Below are 26473 nucleotides of genomic sequence, written 5' to 3'. Positions count from 1 at the left end.
TTTTTTTAGGCAGCATATTGCTCCTGTCTAGTGCGTGATTTGAATTGAGTCACATCTAGGTGTTTACAGCGGGTTAGTGCAGTGCAAGTTTCTCTCAGTGGAGCAGTATGGTGTTCAGTGGGGGAGAGGAGGGGGCCCTATGGTCAGAGCTGCTGAATTTGGAACTGGAGAACCATGTTCAGCCTTCATGACCATTTCACCAGACCACTCTCCTGAGGGAGCACATTTCCATGCTAGTCCTTAGAAGGTCCCACAAGACCATTGAAGCCCTGGTGTCTTAGCACCAACAGGTGGACCCTACCAGTGGCAAGTGTGGTTTAACCTAGAAGGCCTGTCCGCTACAATTCATTCTGAAGTTCACCTTCAGTCTTGCAGGCAGGCCTATGAAGCAGCACACCATAGAGTGACAGTGACTGTCACTGAGATCACAGGACCCTTGAGCAGGGTGGCTCTAGGGCAGTGTGAGCGCACCTGGCACCGACCAGCCGCAATCCATGCAGGTAACAACAGTGGGGCAGAGGGGCCGGGTAAGGGGGATTTCGAGGGGTGAAGCAGAGGGAAAATTAAATAAACAATCAATTTTCCCTCTGCATTTTCCCTCAAAATCCCCCTTTATCCGGCCCCACCACCTACCGCTCTTACCTGCACGGACCGCGGCTGGCACTGACTTCAGATGGGGTTGTCGTGTTTGCAAGTATAATATGGTTTGTTAAAGCACTTGCTGCCTCCTTCCTGGCCTCCAACAATTTTTGGCAACAATTAAAATGTCATGATAGCTCCAGTGATTCTTGTTCTTAGTAGAGACAAAAGGTGTTTAGTCTAGGGGACATTTTGACTCATGGAAAGAGGGTTAATGTGTCTGCTGCTAAAAACATGTACCATACAGATCACAAAGTGCACATAATGTAAATAGTGTAACTGCAACAAATGAAACTGGTCCTAGGATGCTTGTTTCCAGTTCAGGGAGGACCTGACCTGGCAGTTCGAGCTGGACTGTTCCCATTGGGCACAGGGTCTAGACTGATTTGCATATGGCTGGGTGCAAACTGGAATGGCACAGTGAGCAACAAAACAATGGATTTAGGCCCAGATCTCTGTACTAGGGTGAATGTATGACGTTGTTATGCATTCTGTTCATCAATTGTTGTTTTTGTATAATGTAAATAGGTCAGTGGGTTCCTGCTTTTGCCAGAGGCCCTATTGTTACTTGCAGTTAATAAGTTAAAATCCTAACATAGAACAGTGGGCTATTAACTGTAATGTAAGAGCTGCATGCAAATTTCAATATATAAATTAGAGTGTTATGTTTTTTTCCCCAGTCTTTGATTATCCTAATGTTACAAAAAAGGGTTAATTTGGGTAGAAATCAATTCTGATTATTAAACAGAACCCCCAACCATGGTATTACGTTTTAAATTCTGAGTTTGTGTTTCTCCAGACCAATCACTATTAAGCTATGCTGTTTACCATTATGGTTGTCATGTGACTCCTACACCTTGTAGTTCTTTTTCTTATGTAACATTTCCTATACAGTGATTTACACACGTATGATTGATTGTCTCTGTGTAATATGTGTGATGTAAAACACTCTGACACCCTACACGGGTATAAGTGGTGCTGTAAAATGTATTTTGACATTTTTACACATGCTAACAGCCTTTGAAAAGATTTTTACTTATTAGTACCAGTGGAACATACAACTGCAGCAGTGAAAAAGGTGACCAGTCAATCTTTTCATGGGGCCCTCCACTTCACAGCAGCACAAGTCACATTTGTTAGTAACTTTTGATACGTTTGAGGTATAAACAATTTAATCGTTAAAATCATCCAATTATGAAACAGATGATGTATTATGTGGCAAATATGATAGAGCCATAATTAATGGAAAACATTTGCAAACTAGGATATTTTGCCATTCATGTTTGAACTGCTCTTGTGGAAAAGAGAGGAGAAGTGTTGATGACAGAAACTCCATGGCTGGGAGACAAAAAGCTTGCGATTCCACTTTTAAGGATATTTGGGACATTCTATGATTGGAAACGTAACCCACTTTGGAGAAGGCGGAGAGACTTCGCTATATTTCAGCTAAAGCATCACTCGGGCCTTTTCCAGAACTCATTAGAGAATACACACACAGCAGAACTAATTGTCAAAACGTACATTGCCTCACTCAGGGGAAACCTAACCGGTCTTCTGTTACTTTTTAAAAAAATATTAATATTATGGGCCTTTTTTTCTTCAATTGACTGAGAAATTCTGACACTTCCCTTTTCAAGAACGATTCAGCGATTGCACTCCTTTGGCAGAACAACTCACCCCAAAGGGCACCCAAATCTTGCAATTGCACTAGACCGCTACAAAGATCAGTCATTCTTTATAAAAAGCAGGAAAAAAATACCTCAGCCCACACACAGCATTGCTGCAAACGGGTTAGCAAATGTTTAAAATAAATAAGTGGGTGTTCACTGTCCCATATTGCTTCATTCACCTCAGAAGTGCAGTCACTGTCATGTGTTGGTCTGACCCGGTTCTGGCCCGGGGTTTGGAGCCGTCTGTTGGAAGTGCTGGGGTGGGATCTCCCCCGCTCTCCCCGGTTGGGTCTTCTACATGTATTGGAGAACGTGGGCGGAAACATTTACAAACGTCACCTTCTGCTGTTGGGTCTGGTGGTGGCTAAGCGGGACCTGGCGAGGGCATGGAAGAGTGACCGGGCTCCGCCACTCGGGGCCTGGAAGGCAGGTCTTGACTACTATATGGGATTGGAACAACCCGTGTTCGAGGCCAGGGGGTGCCCACGGAAGCACTTTAAAATCTGGAAACGGTGGGCAGACTACAGGGGTTTGACTCTGGAGCCTCCGGCTGCCCCGGACGATGATTTGCCTACAGTAGAGGACCTCCGGGCCTAGAGTGACACTCGATGATTGCTGTAATGTGATCAATTGTTGGAGCTGTTGTGATCACGTGCATTGGGTTAGGGTGGGATAAGGGGTGGGTAGATGGGACACTGGGTAGTTGGGGTGGCTGGGGGTGGTAGGGGGGTTCTTTTCCCTTTTCTTTTTCCTTTTCTCTTTCAAATGATTGGGTTGTACGTATATTGAACTGTGCTTTGCCACTTGACAGTGCCTTCCTGATTGTGGAAAACTGTAATTATCCCTTGCCTAATCAATCAATAAAATCTGTTGTGAAAAAAAGAAGTGCAGTCACTGACCTATCACACTGCACCAAGAAAGGAAATCAGTCCTCTTTAGAAGTGTTACTTCCGGTCGCACTGACGAGTAGCAGCTCTTTGCAAAAGTGGTGGTACCACAAGGGTTGAAGTACACATTGTCTTGTATACTTTTTACTATAACCCTTTGCACAATTTTTTGAAGTTAAGTGCGTTTTTTAATGACTTTATGCTATTTTATATGAAGAATAAATTGGTTATATTTAAATTCATGTTTTGTGCTCGATATTTCATTTTTTAGTGTTCTCTGTAGGAATGTCTGTGATTTATGACTGAGTGCTCCATAAGGTAGTCATTTACTATGCTTTAGAAGTTAATACAATCTAATATGTAATGAAAAATGTGTTGAAAAAATGCTTTGTTTTGGCCTTTCTATCTCAAATTTTCTTGGGGGGACAAAACTCCCCCTAGTAGTGGTTGCTCACTGCGCTTGCTCGCTAGACACCATATGGAGGCTGGTCTCACTTTTACTTTGTTCTCTCTGATTCACTACTTGAGTCTATTGTTGGTGCTCTCTGAAAGAAGGTCTATGGGTACATATGACTTGGTGGGTAAGCTGGTGCTCTTTAAGGTCATCATCTACTATTTACTGTGCTTTGAAAGTTGATACAGTTGAATATGTAATGAAAAATGTGCTGTAAAATTCACCATTTTGGTCTGTCTTTTTCCTAAATTTTCTTGGGGGGAGAACCCCCCTAGTAGCGGTCGGACTCGCACGCTGTGCTCGCTCGCTACAGACTGGACGGGGCTGGTCTGGAAAAATTTGCCTGGGCTGCTTTCAGTTCCCAGTCCGGCCCTGCATACAACCTAGTGGGGGGGGGGGGACATTTGTGCCTGACAGGCCAAGCCATAGCTGAAAGCAGGTAAGCCCAGCTAAGCCTGCGGCGTCTGACATGTGTACCAGCGGATGTGCCTTAAAAACTGTCTTGACAGCCTGACCCTCGCTTAGAGCGAGGAGCCGAGAGATCCCATGATGTGTGTATCGCATAATTCTTTATTTAAAAAAATGAATGGTGATAAATAGGGGCTCATATAAAGGGACTGTCACTGTTTAGGTCTAAACGTAGTCTTCAGGTCTCAGTTTACCTTTGTGAATTGGGCCCTTAATGTTTACTTTACTTACACTTTATAAATGCTAGCCAGACGTTTTGGGTGATATCAGAGCTGACTGAGTGCAGCAGAAGACACAACACTGACACATCTTCCCTGAGGAAAACACTGAAAAAAACTCCCTGGAGGAGCAACTGTTTCATTTCAGGCGAATGGATGAACAAGCAGACAGAGGCCTTGCACAGAGGCCTTTCAGATATTTATAACACAAGAAGGAGATTGTTCCTCTATTCAGACGGTGTACTGGGGATTGCTACCTTACCGAGAACCAGATCACTGGAAGATCTGAATTTCAGATCGTAATGCCCTCACACATCTGTTAGGGTGTCATGCTTTATCATAGGCGATACAGAAAAGGGGGTGGTGATGAACAGAGTGTCTGAATTAAGCAGACCACTCTTACCCAGTCCAAAGATCAGGGCTTGATCCATCACCGTTATTTATCTCACTGCCCCATCCCAGCTCAGAACCTGGCTATATGCAAATTAGTCTGTCCCTGGCCCAGTGCATCATGGGAACAGGGCAGACCAAACTACCAAGCCAATTCTTCACCAGAAAGGATACAAGCTACCGGGGACCGGTTTCTGGCATTTCAGCCTCTTCGGCCCGGCTTGCTTGAATCCTGATGGAGCAGTGAGAAAGGGACTCATGTCTGAGTATACCCTGCCACACCTATAGTGGCCAAAAACGATACAGAAAAGGGGGTGGTGATGAACAGAGTGTCTGAATTAAGCAGACCACTCTTACCCAGTCCAAAGATCAGGGCTTGATCCATCACCGTTATTTATCTCACTGCCCCATCCCAGCTCAGAACCTGGCTATATGCAAATTAGTCTGTCCCTGGCCCAGTGCATCATGGGAACAGGGCAGACCAAACTACCAAGCCAATTCTTCACCAGAAAGGATACAAGCTACCGGGGACCGGTTTCTGGCATTTCAGCCTCTTCGGCCCGGCTTGCTTGAATCCTGATGGAGCAGTGAGAAAGGGACTCATGTCTGAGTATACCCTGCCACACCTATAGTGGCCAAAAACGATACAGAAAAGGGGGTGGTGATGAACAGAGTGGATCTAGCCCTGATCTCTTGACTGGGTGAGAGTACTCTGCTTAATTCAGAGACTCTGTCCATCACCACCCCCACCTAAATAATTTTGTCCACCCTAAGCGTGCAAGGGTATACTCAGATGTGAGTCCCTTGCTCATTGCACCATCAGGATTCAAGCAAGCCGGGCCGAAGACGGCTGAAATGCCAGAAACCGGTCCCCGGAAGCTTGTTTCCTTCCCAGTGTAAGAATTGGCTATTGTAGTCTGGTCTGCCCTGTTCCCATGATGCACTGGGCCAGGGACAGACTAATTTGCATACAGCCAGGTTCTGAAACTGGGATGGTGCAATGAGCTAAAAAACGGTGTTGGATCTAGCCCTGATCTCTTGACTGGGTGAGAGTACTCTGCTTAATTCAGAGACTCTGTCCATCACCACCCCTTGTTGTAAAAAATGCTTTATCATAGGGCGCTCCTCGTCAGACCGGCACTGCAATGTCTGACAGGCCTGGTGGCTTCTTCGGCGGAGTTCTTCAGATCTGAGGATGCCATATGTTGTGGGTGCACGTGGGCAACTGCAGTGAATGGTGGTGTATAAAAGGTGACTTAAAATAGTCACCGGAACCCAGAGACTTTAAATTTAGTATGGGCCCAGGACTAAGTAAAAACAGTGGCATTATCTAGAGGTCCTAAGGTACCAGGATAGCTTATGTGTGCTTGGTCAACATGTTTTGTGTCGTTGGAGACCAATCATCGGGTAGCACTTCTTCAGGACCGTGATAAACAGAAGGAAAAGAAAAGGCCCCCTAGTGGGTTCGAGGGACTCCCCGGGAATCAGGGATGTCCGATTGAAGTGTATCTGATCCCAAGAAAGAACCAGAGTGATTTCTCCACCTGAAAGGAAGAAGAGAAGACAAAACAAATGGAAACTGCGACATAAAGATTCCATTATACAATGTGTGACTACATGCGATTAATATATGAATAGTCTGGATAGTTTATCTAGCTATTAAATAACAACTAATATTGGACTCTTTAAATATCTCCAGCCTATAGATGTGCTCAGGGTCTTAAAGATTGACGAATCACCTTACATCGAAAACCTAATTCATTCTGTTTCCGATTGCTACTACTATTGACGATAGGTAAAGATTTACAATTGTTACAAATGAATTTTTTTATTGAATTTTTTTTATTCTCTTGATTGTGACTGCTAAAACAACATATTAGAACTGTGAGAAATACTAAGTGATATTACAGTTGAGAGACTGATGTTAATATTCTTTATTCCCTTTAATTTGATCAAATTCTTTTTAGGGGTACAATATGCACATAATGGGCTGCAGCTAAGGAATGTTATAAGTTTTGGAAATGTCAGACTACTTTTTATATAATTGATTTGAAATGGTTAGATTTTGGGTGCTATATGCTTCTAACTAAATGTATATATTGTATTGTTAGGTATTATTGGATATGATATAGAATGAACAATAACTGTTGTTCTATATTTTTTAGGGGTCTTTACATATATCTTTTTTGTCCTGAAGATGGTCTCATCAATCAATTTATAGAGACTAAAACGTCAACTTTTGCTTTTTCTTCGTCAAAATCACTTCACAAATTGTACCAAGGAAGAAAAGCATCCATTAGTGTTTCAATGAAGTGTTTTTGTAAAAATATGTACTTCTTGCAACACTGTTGATATACATAAGCTGTACCCTTTTTGTTTAATTTTTTTAATGTATTAAATACAAACTCTTCATATACACCCGTTTCTGTTATCTATACCTGGATCATTTGGTATGACTATTGTAAATTGAATCAGAAATAACTGTTGCACATCTGCACCTTAGACTAACATTTGTTTGGGTCTTAAAGTGATAATTTTGTCACAAACATTGAACACAATAAAAACTAAATCCCTTGAAGGTACCTTTACCCTTTCCACTCTATGATGAAGCATGAAACCCTAACAGGTGTGTGAAGGCATTACGATCTGAAATTCAGACCTTCCAGCGACGTGATTCTCAGCCAGGTAGCAATCCCCAGTGCACCGGCTGAGTAGAGGAACGATCTCCTTCTTGTGTTTTATATGTGTTCTTGGAGGAGCATGGAAGGGGGACCTCTTTAAATAACCTGCTCTTCCGTACACGCCCTTTGGTTTAACCGTTCAGATATTTAGCCAGCACAGTCTTTTCAAACACAATGCTCATTTATAAATCCTAGTTCTAAATGCACTTAATTTTGGCAATGAAGCAAACATACTAAGGTGCTGAGGTAAAATATGATTTGCATATGGTCACATAATTCATTCAAGCAGGGAAGCTGAGATATGACACCAGGTTTCTTATTGCCTATAGCTTTGAATGGGGTCAGCACTGCTGTTCTGCCAATGATCCCCTTCTAGACGAAGTGTAAATGTGGCATTTGCCTGGATTCCTATGGCTTAAGGGTGGAGACCAGGTGCTGGAGTGGGAAGGGATGAAGATAGAGCTCTCCTTTTAAATTAATTAAGGCCCTCATTAAGGAGGGGCTGCTAAATACTTGTTCTTCTTGAGTAGTGCAGGTTTGCGAAGATGGAAAGTGTGAAGAGTGGAACTACAGTTTCTTCTGTTCAGGTGGGAACTGTTCTAGGCAGAGCTTTTCCTTTTCTTTGTCCGATTACTGCTACAGGAAAGCTGAATGTCAACCAGATACAGGATCTCAAACTTCATTGTGCCTATCTTGTGGGTGCTTCATCTTGAAGACAGCCCCAGTGCTACTTGCCATGAGAAACATTACTTTATATAAATTGACTAAAACAGATTCTATGTTCCTTTATCCCACCCTGATCATCAGATGGAAAGGGAAGGAGTATCTCAAACAAACATTTAAAATGCAGCTTTCCTGTTTTCCGGTTTCTTTCAATTGTTTTTTATGGGCAAATGAAACCCTATTAATTTATCTGTATTTACCCTGAGGGTGATGGATGTGTGTGTGTGTGCGCTGGTGTTCTCATTGCATACAGTGGTATTGTAACACATTCAAATCGTGTTTCCTTCTACAGTTTTTGCATGCAATCCAGAAAGTCTCCACAATAGATTAAAAGCCCTGCATGGAAAGAAGCCTTGACTTAAAATAATTGTCAACTTCTTGATTTCCATCCTCTATTTGACTCCGCTTTATAAATTCTGCCCACTCTAAGTCACATGCCTGTTTGCCTTAGTCCTTACTATTGTATCTCGGTAAATATCCCACACCTCATTAAAAAAAATACAACTTTTCCTTTAAAAGTCACGCCCTGCATCCTAACAGGTCATCTCCTGTAGCTCATCTATTAATACCGCAAATCTATGCATGAAATTCCAATATCTACGTCTTCCACTAAAAAACACACCAAATTCCTGCTAATGATATCTATCACATAGAAAGTGGATTAAAGGCATGCAATTTTTCCCGTAGAGGACAGGACTAATCCCAATAACTACAAATATATATATTTATTTTAAACTAACGTGGAACCTGGGGAAGGGTACTGCCCAGTCTAAAAGCACAACAGTGCGTCATGGGCAGTAAATGCTATATAATACAATTATAATACAATATGTAAACCACATTAAAACTAATAAATACCATAACAGCAATCAGACGATTGTAGTCCATACTGGCTACGCTTAATAATTCCCTTTTACTGCTTGACACTTTTACATTCAGAAAAGACAAAAATGATAAGAGTCATATCCATTATCCAGTACCGCACCAGTCCAAAGCAAAAAATCACCTATTACCATCTGATCAGGTGTGGAATAACTGAAAATATCTGCCACATGCCGATGGCGAACGGAGGACTCTAATTTAGTTAGAAACTGCAGGCCCCCCACTAGGTACAAACTACGTCCAGTACTGGGCATCTCAAAATGACAATCAATTTTGGGATATTTACAAAATCGATCTTAGCAGATTTCTCCATTACTTCTCCCTTTAACCTATGCCTGCTCGGGAACATAATCTTTAAAAAAAAGAACTCAGAATGGGCAACCAATACAGTAACCAGCTAAGTGGTCTATAAACATAAGAAATACCAAAAGGGACCTGCAGAGCTTACTGAACACCATAACCTGGGTGCCTGTATCTCACACTTCTCCACATCACCCTGCTGGGCACTGTGTCCTATAGCACAATAGCTGCACGTCAGTGATCCTCATGTACAACATGGGAACACTTCCCACACAGGATAAAAAAAAGACAACACACGTACATCCAAACTCCCTTCACAGTGTGTACGCTACACATGCACGCATCGCTTCAGTGTTTCACATAGGGGTAGTAAGCGCTACATAAATGTTGCAATACAATTCAATAAATTTAATGGATTCAAGAGGAACTAGGGGGTTCATTTTCTGTTCCAGAATTGGGTACCTGATGTCATAAGTGCTGGTGGACACTTACTCTCTCACCTACAGTAGTGCTTGCCAGGTTGTGGTGTAAGACTGACAGATGCCAAGAGTGGTTTGGGAGTGTATCTATGCAATTGTTAGGAGCTTGATAACCTATTTGGCAGTAAGTGTTTGTGGACAGTAGTGTGTATCCCCTTTGTCCTACTCTTGCCTGACTCAGGTAACTCCATAAAACTTTTACCTTTGTCTCCTTTGTAGTTACTAAGGGGCGCACACTTGACACATAGGTTGCTTTGTCTCTCACATTTAGGGTTGGCTCTCTGGCTGGATTACATCAAAGTAATAATCAATCTGATGCCAAGGACTATAAAAATGTACAGTTATCAGTGTGAAACATACATCAATAAATTACCTCTTTTCTTAACCTTTAAGGCTGATGAGTGTACCTTACATATTTCTTGACGTCTCAGAAGCACCTCAGTACCCCTGGGACGATGACCATTTGTTAACAATGTCAAAAATAACAGACACAAGGATTCTACAATCGGACAGATTGAAGGCAATCATGTACGTATTTAAAAATGTTTAACCATTACCCTGCAGCAAATCTCGAGCCGATGCCAGCAATAAAGTTATTGCCAAGTCAGCAGTAGAGCTGCACACTTCCTGTGGAGTGTTTGTCACTTTCACACCAAATGCAGCGATCATTTTTAGGTCCAGGTGATCAACTCCAGTTCCTGATGAAGCGATTACTTTCAGGTTAGGAAGGCTCTGGAGGAGCTCTCGAGTAATTTGAAGCTTTTTTCCCCAGCCAAAGACTGATGTTATCTTTCTGGAAAAATTGGTTTTGTTTCCCAAGAACTCCTCCAGTGTAACCAATCTAAAGTGTTTCTGCAGGTAGTCCAAATGGTCGGCAACAACGCCGTTTGGTCCTCCAATGTCATGCACTAATGTACAAGGAAGCTCTTCCATGGCTTGTTGGGGTTAGTCAAACTCAGAACGGCCTCTCTATAAGAACACAGAAGAGTTTATTAACAGTAGAAAGACTTTATAGAATTTGTGAACTGACTTTCTTTCAAAACATATAAATCAAAATATGCACTCAAGTTTCTTAAACGTTCTCTACATAGTTGATGGTCCAATGATAAATGTTCAGTGTCACTTAGGGAGAGAAAAGGTTTGAAAGAATTTTCGTTTTTAACAGCCCTGGAAAGGAAACAGCTTTGCGTTCTAGTGACAGGAGACAATTGGCATCATACAAACACCTGGCATTAACAACACATCAAGCGAAGACCCAGCATATACCCAGAGAACCCCCTTTTAAAGTGATTAGATTGGGAAATTGATCAGGCTGAGGAAGCAATTAATGATTATCCTGACCTGTAAGTGTTTTGGAAGACATAGGTGTCATTACTGAAGTGCACCCATGCATTTTACAACATGGCGACATGCACAGAAACATTCCAGGCACACGTAGAGCCAATATGTGTAACTGTTTTTTAGTGAAAAAAACGTGCAATATTCGGGGTCCAACAATAGACAACACACTTATGCACAGCTTGTGAATCTTCAGCAGGCTCATCCTTCAAGAATGTACTTTATTATAGATTTCTGCATTTCTGTTACTCTGCAAAGAGAGTTACTAGAAGGAACTCCCTCACACGAAATATGTCAGTTGAAGTGTTAGGTAGGCTAATAATAAATCCTTATACCTATGATTTTGGTTAATCCATTATATTAAAAGTAATACACAGTGATTTTCTTATTATACACGTCATGAATTCGAATCTTTTTTAAATCAGCAGCTAAAAACGGTAAATTTAAAAATACTAGAAAGCCAAACAATATTGATAATACATAAACAGTAAATAGGCACTTAAGCATTTTACTCTGTCTGCAAAGGGCCACTCTGATGGCCATCTCAAAACGCCTGATTTGTATTCGGGAAATCGCAAACATCAGATAAAAATGGAATTCAGCATTTTCATACTGGAATGTCATTACAAGTTTAAAGAGTATTTCCAAAAATCATTTGGTATGATTCTGCCAATCACTGTTGTGAAGTGGTATAGAAAGACGAAAGCAAACACATAACTCTAATGTATTGCGGAAAGTGCAAATGACCCTATGAGGTGTATCATGAAATTGTGTACTAGATAAATTCATTCCTCAATTAGGGTGGGTTTAAAAGGAATATCTTCACCTTAACTTACATGGGGGCTCCTTTGTGTTATCTCACTTTCCAGTGGACACGTGGCAGGAATGTTTCACTCAGTTAATAAGTACTAATTTAATATACAACAATTGTCCCCATATTATTCAGTTCACACAAGTATCAAAAATGACTTAATGCGTTAAAACATTAGAATGATCTGTAACTGTATTGGTAGCATATATCCTTCTTAATGCTTCACTGCATGTTTTTATAATTTTGGCACACATTTAAAAGAGACATTTTCCTACTAACACAACGGGAAGTAGAAAAAATAACACAATTCAAATCCTTTGGACAAACAAACGACAAAACCTTTTTCTTTCTCAATCTCACCAACAACCTCAGTCATTTAAATGGGGCAACCATGGTTCTCAAATGTTAAAAGAAATAATTAGTTCCTGGGTCCACTAATTCATGTAAATAGTCAGTTATGCAGCATGGAGTCTAGTGTAAGTTTAATGCTACTTATACAATGAAGCAGATCCTCCGAGTGGCAGTAATAAATGTATCTTTTAGCCACTGCCGAATTTCATCATTATCAAATGTATCTCAGGTAACTCCAAAAAGAAGTGCACATAGAATGTTACGTGCTAAAGGATAGTCACTCCAGATGGACTACATTCTTCGATTTTCAACAGTTCCTGCATGCTCACACTGTGCATTTTGGAGGTGATGCCATATTTTCAACTATGCACCAAGAGACTAAGGGGCTTATTTACAAGCCCCTTGCGTCGCCAGTACGTCACCTTTTCCCATATTAAAAGTGACGCTCCGGAGGCGCAAGGGGCTTGTAAATAATCCCCTACATTTTTATACATACCAGACCTAATTCTACGAGAACTGCCACAATGGGGGCGTATATCTGAAGTTGTAAGTACCACTTGCCTTATGTTTTGAAATCATTAATAGCAATACGTTCTATCTCATTTAACACGGCAAAGGGGGTTGTCTCGACATATCCTTTCAATAAGCAATCCTAATGTTTCTGCCAGCCGCTCTGAACAGCCTATCCAGACCCACAGCATCAGAAAATGATGCCATCTGATGTTCCATATGATTTTTCAAACAGGATTCTGGTGGAATATGGCTCTCAAATATCTACATGGCCCTAATTTCTCCAATTGTTCTGAGAAAATTCCAAAGACCAAACAGACTTCTTATTGACTGTTATGTTAGCATATCCCATCATCTCATTCTCACTTTTATAACAATTTATGTACAATTTAGAATCAGCATGTTTCCTTAGAAAACATTTAAATCGTGTAACCTGTGGTGCATGCATATAAGATACAGACTGAGAATAAAAACATGTCAGATGACCTCTAATTACAGGTGTTTTTTTATTTTTTTAACTTTTGCCAAAACTCACTGGCAAGAGAAAACAAGCATTTACAATGCAACGGTTTCGCCTTTGGAAATGTTAAAGCTATTTGCAATGTAAATGACAATGCCATTTATTTATCTGTTTTCAAAACCAACACATAAATACAAATGTTGTCATTTACAATGCCAATAGCTCAAACTTTTCCAAAGGCGAAACCGTTGCATTGTAAATGCTTGTTTATATTTAGCACCACTCAGCCCCAAATAAACAAGGTGTGAAACAAGGTATACAACGTTATTTGAGAGCACTCGATGGAAATAAAGGTGCTGGTATTATCTCAGCTCATTCGTGAATCTGCCACCGTTCTGCACTCTTGATGTTCATGCGTTCAGACATACGGTGGAACTGATCTCTTCAACACCGATTAATGTCAGAGTAAACCACAGACATAGGATATGTAAAACTGAAATGTAGGATGTAGCATACTCGCCAAGCTGGAAAAAAGCATTAACTCATAATTGATTTAAAGGAAATAAGAGTCTTTTTTGCGATGAGCTTCAAATTCGGTCAATGCAAAATAAAAATGTTAATAAACCCTTCCTTAAAATATCTGTGGAATTATTTAATTTCCCCACAATGCTACAGGCCTGAAGGTAAAATAGAAAGTAAAGCTTCTGGACTATTTTGAGGAAAGTTGCACTTCCCCAAATACTTGAGCAATAGAGTTAGAATTGTACATTTGACCTCAGTCACCGCAAAGCTCACGCTGCCGTAAAGGTGCAACTGAAGGCAAGAGTACTGAACAGCTAAAAGCCACTTTTTACCCAGTCTATCAGGGGACTACTGGCCTGTGAAATACCTGGGCAACAAGCACTGGCAGCTGTGTTTTTGAAAGAAGCTCCAGTCTCAGGACCCGGTTGTCTGTTTTACTGCCATAGTGATTTAATCAATCTGTGCACATTAGATCCTTTGCTGCTACTTGAGCACAATGAACTACTACTTCCAGCTCTCTCTGTGACACAATGATTATCAGGGACGTGTAGAATCCACGAATGGAACCTTTTTTGAAAGTCAAAATGTAAAAAAAAGCTACACTGCATTTGCCACTGGTTGTGGACCGTAACCTATGATTTATAGAAATCTGTTAATTTTATCTCCAAATGCGGAGTTCATTTTCTCTTCGGAAATCTTAATCTCTTTGCAGTAAGATGCATTTGCACTCTGGACTGTTAACGGACAGATTTTACATGCTGCTTGGGTTGAATTGTCCATTTTGTGGGAAAAGGGTTTACCAGGATAACCCACAATCTTACCACCACCTTTGGGATCGCTCACCATTGTGTACAATGTGGAGCCCACGATCCCTAAAAGACTGTTTGCATGCTATATTCAGAGTTATCCATATAAGATTAAATAAATGCTTGAATTTCAAGTACAACACGAATGAGAACCTGTCACCTAAAACACAAACAGAATGCCAATAACGTAGATGAGGTTACTGCTTTGGATAATAGTTGTGTATTCAGTTTGAAAACAAATGTCAAATATTCAGGGCATGTTTTTGACTAAAAGGGTTTTGTGAGCAAGTAGGTGTTCAGAAGACATCACTTTGGTACATCATTCAGGTCCCTTCTACTTTTTGCCACACAGTAAGCATGCAAGCGGATCTGCACGGTCCAAAAAAAAAAACACATAAGTACGTTTTGAGCTGGAGAGTAGAGTCTTGATGCAACTTTACAACATATTCAGTGCGTGCAACGGCCGAGCCATGTTTGAAGTTCCCAAACGCTATTCACAAGAGTTCACTCCGAGCCCGGCTCTCCCCTCCCCCACACAAAGAAGGAGGAGGGGCTCGAGCTGTGTCTGATGCTCCGGATTCCTCGCTGACCCCTCCCGACCATTGCTCCGGCTGACCTCGGGCCTCTCCTCGAGTGTCTCTGTCCTGCACCCTCATTGTTTCACCCTACCCATTCACTCTCCCCTGCTTCTCGCCAGTCCGTCTTTAGCTGCCACCTCTTAGACGGCGGTCACCCCGGCGCGCTCTCTTTGGGGGTCTGCCCCCTCCACGCACTTGTGGCACACACTGCCGTCTCCAGTATTTCTCTCTGGATCATCTTTATGTCCGAAACTCCGGAGTCTTACTTTCTTTTCCCCGGCTTAGATTTTGTCCTGTTACTTTATCACCTGTTGTCTAGCACCCCTCTATACTCTGCACCCCCACCCAGTCCTGCCGTCTCTCCTGTCACTTTCTTCCCGTGCCCTTCTCCTCGGCTGTCCCCCCCGCCGCCCCCCTCACTGGCCTGTCTCACCCCTCCCCGCTCTCTAATCCTCTCTGTGAAGTCGAAGCTCTCGCCTCTGCCTCTTTGTCTGAAATTCTGCAAGTCAGCACCACCGACCCTCACTGTCAGCGCTCAGCCCAGCTTTCCCTTCTCACCTGCCCTCTCTGCTCCAACTGCTGTCACTCACGGCTTTCCCCAGACGGTGGCAGCGGCTCTCATGGAGGTCTCTCCAGCTCACACACACACTACCCCGTCCTCTGCTCTCAACCCTCAGCCCGTGCTTCCGCCCTCCGCTGCCGTATGCCAGGTCTGAAATCTAAAACAAGCACAATCCCCAATGGAAACAACGACATAAACAAGCACGGGTTCTACCAAAAAGCCCAAAGTAGATTCTCACTTCGACAACAGCGAAACATACGACTGAAGAGAAGAATTTATTGACATTAAATATATAGCTCAATCAAAGTTCAAATGCGCACTTGGAACAATTATAACACTATAGGTGCTCGTTAATTTTTCAAAAAGAAAAATTAAATGGGAGATGCACAAAATATTTCGGACTTGCTGAATTTGATTTAATTACTATTTTTTTCAAGCTAAGACCCTTAAATAAAAAGTTATTATTAAATAGCTTTCTCAGTGAGACTGTTCATGTTAACTTTACCGGTAAACATTGACTTCTAAGATGGCCACCACGTCGCTTACACTAAACAGTGCTTCTGCGTAGATGGACAGTCCCTAACTTTCACGTATGGTGAACAATTACTTTCCAAGCTTGCTCACTGTCAAACTGTTGAAAGAAGCTAGTTTTCCGATGGTAATCTAAAAGCGAGAGCATAAACTAAGAGACTGAAGCAATACATGTGAAAAGAACAGTGAAAATGTGGATTTAGCGTACAAAAATAAACAAGTCAGGTCCCAGCCGCGCTGTGATTGGCTGACGTCACGGGGGTGTCCCGGGCGGCAGCCAATCACAGCGCGGCCCAGGAATGACGTCACGGGGGTGTCCCGGGCCGGCAGCCAATCGCAGCGCGGCCCGGGACAAAGGGGCGGGGCTTAAAAAAAGCACCAGAAACGCCCCCGAATCGCGTTTTCGAGAGAAAGCGCGATTGACAGCCTCTGCCTCCCAATGGCTAGCCTCCATTTATGGAGCTAGCCAATTGGAAACAGAGGCTGTCCTAACCTCACTACTAAAGACAATAGATTTCGACTGGGAGGGGCTTCGCCCCTCGCCAAAAGTCGAAACCTAAAAAAGTATAAATGCAACCCTGAATTCCTTTCAGGATTTGGGAGCGATGTAACAGTGAGGGTGGATATGTTAGATTTTGAACTTATTACCACAAGCAAGCTAACTTAAGCGTATACAATAAATCCTCAGTTATCCATACTAGCTAAAGCTTTCACGTTAAAACAAGCATTTTATCTGTAACAAATATTTACAACATACACTTTATACAACAGGAGTCTCCAACCTCTTATGTCCAATAAAAATCATCTTGAGCTACTAATATTATGAGAGTTGTAATAGTGACCACCATATGCAAGATTCCTAGCAGTGTTCACCACTGTGCATTGGGTACAGTTGCCAGTAGTAATGCTTTATCCATGTGAAATTCCTCTACGTTGGTAATGCATAACAACCATAGCTGCAATGTCCAGGCCACAAAGTTAATAATATTAGTAAGAGGTCTTCCCAACACCAAATGATTTTTCATTCATTTCAATCAAATGTCAACTTTAAATATATTTTTAAAATTCAACCATTTTTCTCCAAACATTTGCTTTGAGTTCTGCAAATGCACACATTTTTCTCTCAAATACACACTTTTCATTTGTGAGATACATATATTAATTCAACCAAGCAAAAACTAATTGAGTTAGATGGGCTACGCACAAGAGAGCTATTTATTTGTACTGGCGAGCTACCAGGAGCTCACAAGTTACTCATTGTAGAACCCTGTTATACTGCATAGCAATTAATTTTCATAAAATGCATACAATATTTTTTTTTAATGCAAAACAAATATCGTTCTTGGATTAACTGACCAGCAAGCAGGTGAGGCGGTAGAAGACTGTCTTAGGGTGCCCAATCTTACCACCAAGAAAAACACTATCTCAACAAAGGCCCCACTGGCATGGGTGAGCACCAAGTAGACAAAAGAAGATAGAGTGGCTCTACACTAATTAATATTAACACTTCCCGTGTAAGACAAAAAGAAGCTACCACAGGGTCAAAGAAAGTTTGATCATGCTCTCTCCATCAACAAAGACTCGTACCACTGAGTCTGAGTGCATTCATCTGACAGCAACACATACACACGTGTTAGAGTCTCTATTTATTTAATTGATTTATTTAAGAGTTTTATATAGCGCTAGCCAGACCCGAAGGTATCGGAGCGCTTTAAAGCATTTGTCACTCGTAATATACATTGTCACAGTAGTATGTACAATGACTCATGATGCATCACATAATATCGTCATAGAAAGCACAATGTCGCTTGTAAGATATATTAACACAGTAGTATGTACAATGACTCATGACGCATCACGTCTTGACGTGGTAAAAAGCACAATGCATTGTGACGAGAATAGATCAGGGAGGGTGGATAGAGGAGGTAGTCATGAGGAGAGTGTGGTAGAGGTCTTAATTACAAAGTGTCTGTGTGCTGCTATGGGCAGGCCTCGGCGGATAGGCGATAGCTATCCATTCGGGAGAGATCGGTTAAGGAGGAGGTCTTTGAACTGCCTTTTGCATTTTAAATAGGAGGGATTAGTCCTGATATGGACTGGTATGGAGTTCCAGATTTTGGGCGCATTTCCTGCGAAGGATCGAGATGCGTTTTTTTGGTTGCAAGTTTTCAGAGGGATAAGGAGTAGAGTCTTGTCTGACCAGCTTTCTGGAGTTTGGAGGCCAGGTAGGCGGGTTTCCCTGTGTGCAGCACTTTGTGAGTGAGGTAGGCAGTTCTGAAGTTGGCACACATTTTGATTGGGAGTCATTTTATCTCTCTGAGTGCAGGCGAGATGTGGTCATATTTCATTACTCCGGTGACGATTCTGGCTGCTGCGCTCAGAGTTGATGTGAGGGTAGCTAGGTGAGATTTTGCTGATCCTGTGAGGGTTGCATTCCCATAGTCCAGTCTGACAGCACAAAGGACTGAGTTTCATTTTGTTGAGTAGTTTAAGGTTGAGGAAGGCGCTCTTTGCACTAGACTCAGTTTCCCATAGAAACTGTCCACACACCATCACTGGCTCCCCTATTTCTATGATATTCACACAAAGAAGAAAAATTGACACACCACACAGATTGAATACCTTCAGCTATTTCCAGCAACTCACAGACCCACTGCGATGTGAAGCCCACCCTGTTACCTTCAAGAAAACCCAATTCATGCACAAGAGAAAACATAATACACCATGGTTGAACCACCCTCAGTCCAGAGGAAAGCAGTCAGAAGCCAGGAAGTTAACCAGTTACAAATTAAAGTTTACAACTATTTGAAAGTGGCCACTGTTGCACCTCAACAACAGCATTATCAATCTAAATTTCGCACAGTAAACTGGTCCTTCCAACATCACCTAAGGAGGATCCGTACTTCCATGTCATTCAAGCCAGACCCAACTGATGCCAATCTTGACATTCAACCCGTTCACCCTGGTGCAGTCTCGAGCCCACCTTGACCATGATCTACTTGCCCTTAAGTATCTGTGAATGATTTGCCAGTGGCTCATCAGTGATCTTGCAGAACACCACATGCACATACTGTTGTAATTTTACATTGGTTCCTTCCCCTTCACGTTCCCCCCTCCCCTCCCCTGGTAGTGGTTTAGTCCAGCTGTCAGACTAGAGGCAGCCTTAGAATGTTGTGGGAGATTGTCCGCCCAGTTGGGAGCACCTGATGTGTATTTATCTTATTAAACTCAGAGAACTATTTACTGGTTTTAAGTGTATTTATTACACTTTTCTGGCGACGAGGGTCAAGGAGCTGAGCCAGGGTCAGCGTGGTGCCCCCCCTGGATGAAATTCTACTGGGACGGAAAAGAATAAATTTGTCAGACGATCAACTTACCCTGCGTAAGGACTTTGATTTTGAAACTCATCAGCGCTGTCTATCTTCCCTGCGCAACTGCTTCGATATTTTGAAGAACATTGCGGGAGAGGAGCAAGGTGAATTGTGTATACACCACAGCTGGGGGCCGCTTCCCGTCTACCCTGTGGCACTCTGTGTTTCTTGATCACTGCTCCGGAAGTCCGTCCACCGCCTTCTACGGACGTTCGGAGGTGAGCTGTGGTGTGCTGGATTGATTCGGAGGCGTTTTCTACTGTCCCTTACAGCCATTGTGGAGGCGACGCCGGCGGTGAGTCAGGCGATCGGCGTTTGTTGGGCGCTCTGAGTTGCCTCGTGAAGTGGAGGTCTTCATGCTATTTACGCGTCTGGTGACTTTGCTTGTTGGCGCCGTGTAGGAGGCGGAGCGGCCCGGGTGAGCAGCGCCTCCTCAGTGCGCTTTCCCTTCGTTGTTCTTTTCGAGGTGACAGCGGGGGTTACAGCGGCGCTGCATTAGTCATTTTCTCTCACTCCAGCAGGGTGAGAAGGGTGGCTTGACATTCAGAGAGGCCTTTGCTGCACCATCGGGTTTCGTTTGACGATCTCTTCTGAGGTACTTGAGATCCTCCCAGGAAGTTCCCGCCTACAACCGAGCTTTGTGGGTAATGAAGTGACAGAAATAGGACTTGATTTGTTTTTTTCAGGTGAAGAGAAAAGACAGCCAGCATTTATTTTCAACATTGTCCATCAGTGGGGTGGTTTACATTTCTGTGTTTTTTATTTAAGGTTTATTACCTGAGCAATATTTCTCCTGTTATTGTGACCTCTCTTTCCTCCTCATTCATTTCCTGGTTTATTTTTAGTCATCTCATTTCCCCATCACATTTAGTGTTATCCAGTGGATGGCCATGGCAGGAATGTGCCAACCTCCACCATTTCTAAATGACCTAGGGGAGCCCGAAATACCATGGAAGAGATGGGGAGGGATTTTCAAGTCCTATCTCATAGCAATAGGAGGTGGGAATTATAACAATGTGAGAAAACAGCACATTTTGTTACACAATTTAGGCATACATGGGAGAAAAGTGTTTGAGGATATAACTGGCAGACTAGTTGATGATGAACAAGAAGAAGTTGAAGGGGTGAATGTATATGATTATACCTTGATGAAACTAGAGGAACACTTTAAAATTAAAATAAATGTTGTTCTGGAGAGACATAAATTCTACAAAAGAGCCCAGAAGAAAGATGAAAAAGTGATTAATTATGTAGCTGTTCTTAGGGGTTTAGCAGCTACGTGTGATTTTGGGGCACTTACTAATTCTATGATAAGGGACCAGATTGTGAGGTGCACAAATGACCCAAGAATACAAGAGGAACTCCTTACTAGGAACCCTGACCTGGAAGAAACATTGAGCATAGCTAAAGGGTTGGAGCATACAGCCATGTGTATGAAGGAGATGAAAATACATGAGGGAGCAATCAGAGAAAAAGTGGAAAGCAAGGTATCACATGAGGGGGAGACCATTTGTAAGGTGGGAGAGAAGGCTAAGGGTGATCAGCGCAGCAACCCTCCGGGATTACTCTGTTACAAATGTGGCAGCCCAAGTCATTTAGCGAATAACTGGAAGTGCCCCGCCAGGAATACTCTGTGTAGGAAGTGTAACAAACGAGGGCATTTCTCCAAGGTGTGTAAAAACTTCACCCAGAAAGTACATATGGTGGAAAATGTAGAAATTGTAGATGAGAGAGATAAAACATATATCTTCCAGGTGGGGGATGAGGAAGAAAATGAATGTAATGTTTATCCCACATGTGAAATTATTTTGGATGGTAAGAAATTTGTTGCTTATGCAGATTCATGCTCCCCTTACACACTTATAGACAAGAGGGAGTTTGATGAGAAGTTTGCAGGGCAAGGAGTAGTGTTAGAGAAGGCCGACATTAATCCCGTTGGATACTTCAAGGAGCGTATACCGCTTGAGGGTATGACAAAAATGAAAATATCCTTTAAAGATAGGCACACGGTGGGGAAGGTGTATGTCTCCATGAGAGGTTCTAATCTGTTGGGGTGGAAAGATCAGAAGAAGCTGGGCATTAAGCTAGATCCCAACAACAAAGAACAGGTGCTTTTAGTGGAACCAACCAGTGTAGCAGAAGATGTAACTCAAGAATTTAAGGAGGTGTTTAGCGAGGATTTGGGAGTGTTAAAGAACTATGTGCATAAGATTACTCTCAAGGAGGATGCTGAACCAGTGATACACAAAACACGCTCCATACCTCTACGCATGAGAGAGCCGTTGAAAATCGAGTTAGACAAATTGGTCAGACAAGGGGTGATTAAAGAAATAGAAACATCTTCATGGTTGGCCCCGGTCGTTCTCACGACCAAGGATGGAGGAAAGAACATTAGGTTGTGTGTAGACCTAAGAGACTTGAATGCAAACATCCTGATCGACCGGTACCCACTCCCCAGAATTGGAGAAATGTTGACCACCATACAGGGTGCCAGGTACTTCAGCGTTCTGGATTTGTCCTCGGCATACTATCAGGTAGTGCTACATCAGGACTCACAGACTCTTACGGTGTTCACCACTCCATTTGGCAATTACAAATTTCTTTGGATGCCTTTCGGCTTGGCCTCGGCGGCAGCAGCCTTCCAGCGGGTGTTGCAACACGTCCTTAGGGATTGCAGTAAGACTATGTGTTTCCAGGATGATATACTAATCTATGGCTCCGACGTGGAAGAACATAATGAGAACCTAAGAGAGGTGCTAAAAAGACTGAAGGAGGTAGGATTCACCACCAGATTGAGTAAATGTAAATTGGGGGTGAGTTCAGTGGATTATTTGGCCATACCATCTCCGAAGAAGGAATCAAACCAAAATGTGATTTGGTCAATGCTGTCAGAGATGCACCCACACCCACCAACAAAGAGGAAGTGTTGTTGTTTTTGGGACTAGCTGAATACATGGCCAAGTTCATAAAAGACTTTGCTGTCAGGACACATGCCATGAGAGAATTGGTCAAGAAAGACAACAACTTCGAGTGGGATGAGAAACAAGAAATGGCTTTCAGAGATATAAAAAATGCCATAATTCAGGCACCTTCCATTGGCAAATTTGACCAAGAAAAAGAAATAATAATAACCACTGATGCGAGTAACAACGGAATTGGAGCAACCCTATCACAAAGAGGAGAGAAGCAACTTAGGGTAATTGCTTTTGCGTCAAGAACACTTACTTCTCCAGAAACTAACTATTCGACAGTGGAAAAGGAAGCACTTGCCGTATACTGGGCCATCAAACACTTCAAATTCTATGTGTGGGGAGCACCATTCGAGGTGCACACAGATCACAAGCCGTTGGTTCCTCTGTTTTCAAAGAAGAACATGGAAGAAATGACCCCGCGCATTGCCAAGTGGGTTTTGGGTCTTCAGGGTTATAACTTCCGGGCGGTGTACATTCCTGGACAACAGAATAGAGCAGCGGATTTCCTCTCAAGAGCTCCAGTTCGTAGTGTAACAGAAGAGGAAAAGGTGGAAGACACAATCCTGGAGATAAGCTTAGCAGCTGTAATGAAGGAAGATTGGCATAATCACATGGAAAGAGATGAGACTTTGAAGAAGGTGAAGAAGCACATTGTCATGGGTTGGCCGAAGAAGTGCAAAGAGTTGGAAAGGGAGATCCAACCGTATTGGAATGTGAGAGAAGATCTCTCAGTGGAGGCGAACTATATCATGAAGTCGGGAAAACTAGTTCCCCCGGAGGGAGTGAGACAGCATGTCATCGCCTTAGCCCATGAGGGTCATCTGGGCAGAAGCCTGTGCAAATCCAGATTGAGAGCAGACTATTGGTTCCCGGAGATGGACCGAGAAATGGAAGAGAAAGTACGTGACTGTTACGCATGCAGCATCAGTGACAAGTCCAAAGTTACCAAGCATTCACCTCTGATACCAGTGGAAGTACCTCGGCCCCTTGGAAAAAACTGGGATTTGACATCACGGGACCCATTCATGGAAGAGGCCCACAAGATTGGTACCTATTAGTACTAATAGACTACTATTCCAACTGGATTACTCACAAGTTTGTAGTGAACATCAGTACTAAGTCCGTTATTTGTTTCTTGAAGGAGGTGTTCTCGAGAGAGGGGATACCAGCAACACTTATAACGGACAATGGGGTCCAGCTGACATCGGACGAAATGAAAGAATTTTTGAGAGACTGTTCAATTTCCCATATCCGCACGCCGTTGTACTGTCCCAAGGCCAATGGCAAAGTGGAAAGGGCGAACCGTTTACTTAAGGAGAGCATCAAGTTAGCAGGAAAATTGGGGAAAAATATGGAAGTGGCGGTAATGGAGACATTATGGGCTTACCATACTACCCCCAACTCCACCACTGAACAATCACCTTTCGAGCTAATGAGAGGAAGAAAAGCAGGTTCTAAGTTGTCCCCACAGTGGATGGGGAGAGACATTCACACTGAAGTAGATTCGGAGGAGATGAAGAGGAGAATTGAAGACAAGCAGGACAAGTACAAAGAGTGGTACGACAGAAAGTGGGGGGTGAAGGAAAAGAACCTCAGTAGAGGACAGTTGGTGTACATCAGGAGACCAGACAGAGTGGGGAAAGTTGAGGACAGGTTCTATGCCCCAGGAAGGATAAGGGAGGTCAAGAGCAATGTCGTAGTTATGCAGGACGGTAGAGTGTGGAGTCAAGATAGAGTGACTCCTGTCACGTCCAAAAGTGATCAGTCGAGGGAGGTTGGTACACAGCCAGGTGACAGAGCTGCTATTCAGGGGCAGCGTAGGGAAAGTCACAGGAAGAAGACCGCTCCGTCCTGGCATAGGCAGTATAGCATGAGATGATTCCATACTATAGAAATGTTCCATTTGCAGCATAGCTTGAGATTATTCCTTTCTACAGAAATGTTGTGCTTTATATCTTTTAACTAGGTCTGGTTATTGTATTATTGTCCGCCCGGCGGACCAAGGTTTTCACCCTCATCGTTTTCCCCTCCCCCCCCTTTTCTCCACTCCCTTCTTTCCCTTTAGGGAGGAAGATGTGTTGTAATTTTACATTGGTTCCTTCCCCTTCACGTTCCCCCCTCCCCTCCCCTGGTAGTGGTTTAGTCCAGCTGTCAGACTAGAGGCAGCCTTAGAATGTTGTGGGAGATTGTCCGCCCAGTTGGGAGCACCTGATGTGTATTTATCTTATTAAACTCAGAGAACTATTTACTGGTTTTAAGTGTATTTATTACACATACACATGTACACAGCCCACATGCAATCACATGGCGACTCGCCCAAAGTGCCTGTTCAATCGAAAGATGGGCTCTGAAGGATATCAGACTCAAGGGAGTAACACAGAAAGACTTCAGAAACTCTTAACAAATTTGCAGGGCCCTCAAAAGCAGTCTTTGTAAGTCAAGTATCGCAACCAACATGGCAACGCCTTCTTTGATAAATAATTTGACCTTTTGGACAATGACCACACACTATTAAAAATATCACCTAGGTGGACAGAATCTGAACGCTCTAGGCTTCATCGTGCTGTGTATGCTGCTGGATGTATGAAGCGGTTCTCATCAGTGTTTGTGCCTTAGCACTCTAGACCGGTTAGAAACAAACAACACGAGTGACAAGACAACATCCTGTTGTGAAATGGTCGGCCACTTTTGTGTCGATTGACCATGAGCCTGAAAGAGCGGTGTTCCCTTCTTGCACCCTACTGCTTCTAATTGATCCCTGAGGAAACTTAACAGCACAGCCCTATCTCCTAGATGGTTGTCTCTCATACATCACCGCACGTATCCCTCACAGGTATGACTGATCTAGTAACAATAAAAAGGAGTTGGGCGCATACGCTTCACTCCGTTTTCAAATAAAGTAAGCACTCATGTTGCTCTTTGTTGCGTGAGGCCAACACAACATCCTGCGCTCTTCAACATGATCCCCAGAACAGGCTAATTAACGCAGTGTCCTAAGCAGAACTTTGAGAAACAGATGTTTATACAAACACTTGAGCAAAGGGATACAATCAGAACATTTGTTTAATTTATTTCCGTTTTGTTGCACTTTTAGAGTTTTCGATATCGTATCTTACTACAGAATTTGTGTGCCACTACTAAAAATGAATGCACCTGATGGAGCAAGGATTCAAGAAAATGGAACTTGCTCGGATCAATTCCTCATTAATAAGAACTAACCTCTAAATATAGAAAAGAAGTGAAAAATAACATACGCACAACATTTACATATTGGGAAAAGTGTTTTTTGCATGCTTAAATAACAAAGAATAAATTGCAGAGCGATCAAATACCGCTTTAAACCGAAAATGTTTCTGCACATGTGCAAACCAAAACCTACGTAAATAACCATGTGCTTAACTCGTTTGAGTGGGAAACTCTCATGCATGCGCAATAAGTACTAACTTTAGGTCTTGAGGCACATCGTGCCTAGCATATGCTTGCCTGATTTCAAAAGAAGATGTTGCTGCTAAGGCTTCTGCTTAAAGAAAGAGCATTTCACATGGGATTGAGTAGGAGTGGGTGGTGAGCAGTGATAATTACATATTTGAGAAAATAACATCTGTTTATGATTCTTTTATTAATAGCGCACATTTAGGCAGGTATACCTTGACAATGAAAGAAAATGTTGCAGGAAGAAAGATTGCACTGCGCATGTCCGGAAAGAGATGAAATGTGCCCTAGTGCCCGGAAAGTTAAACAACTGCCAAAGACAAAGGACAGTAGCTGTGTGAACATGGGAATGTGTGATATTTGTCAATGGAGCTTGAATAAAATGTTATTTAATGAGTTATAAAATGTGTATGGGAAAGAAAGCCATTGATAAGCTAA

The 26473-nt window shown here is 42.6% G+C and overlaps 1 protein-coding gene across 3 annotated transcripts in view; it reads right to left on the bottom strand.

Annotated features, from left to right (window-relative positions):
* The window catches only part of LOC144829079 (putative 2-ketogluconate reductase), a 384668-nt gene that overhangs the window by 284357 nt on the left and 73838 nt on the right, over positions 1–26473 (bottom strand). For all 3 annotated transcript variants that reach the window (XM_078687852.1, XM_078687851.1, XM_078687853.1), the window contains one exon: positions 10349–10760. In XM_078687852.1, the coding sequence (XP_078543978.1) occupies positions 10349–10724 (376 nt within the window). In that variant the 5' untranslated portion in view covers positions 10725–10760. The remainder of the gene's footprint in view (positions 1–10348; positions 10761–26473) is intronic.

The sequence above is a fragment of the Lissotriton helveticus genome, chromosome 4_1 (genome assembly GCF_964261635.1).
Source record: "Lissotriton helveticus chromosome 4_1, aLisHel1.1, whole genome shotgun sequence".
Taxonomy (NCBI): Eukaryota; Metazoa; Chordata; class Amphibia; order Caudata; family Salamandridae; genus Lissotriton; species Lissotriton helveticus.
Note: the sequence above shows the minus strand (reverse complement) of the source record. Positions and strands in the feature narration are given on the sequence as shown.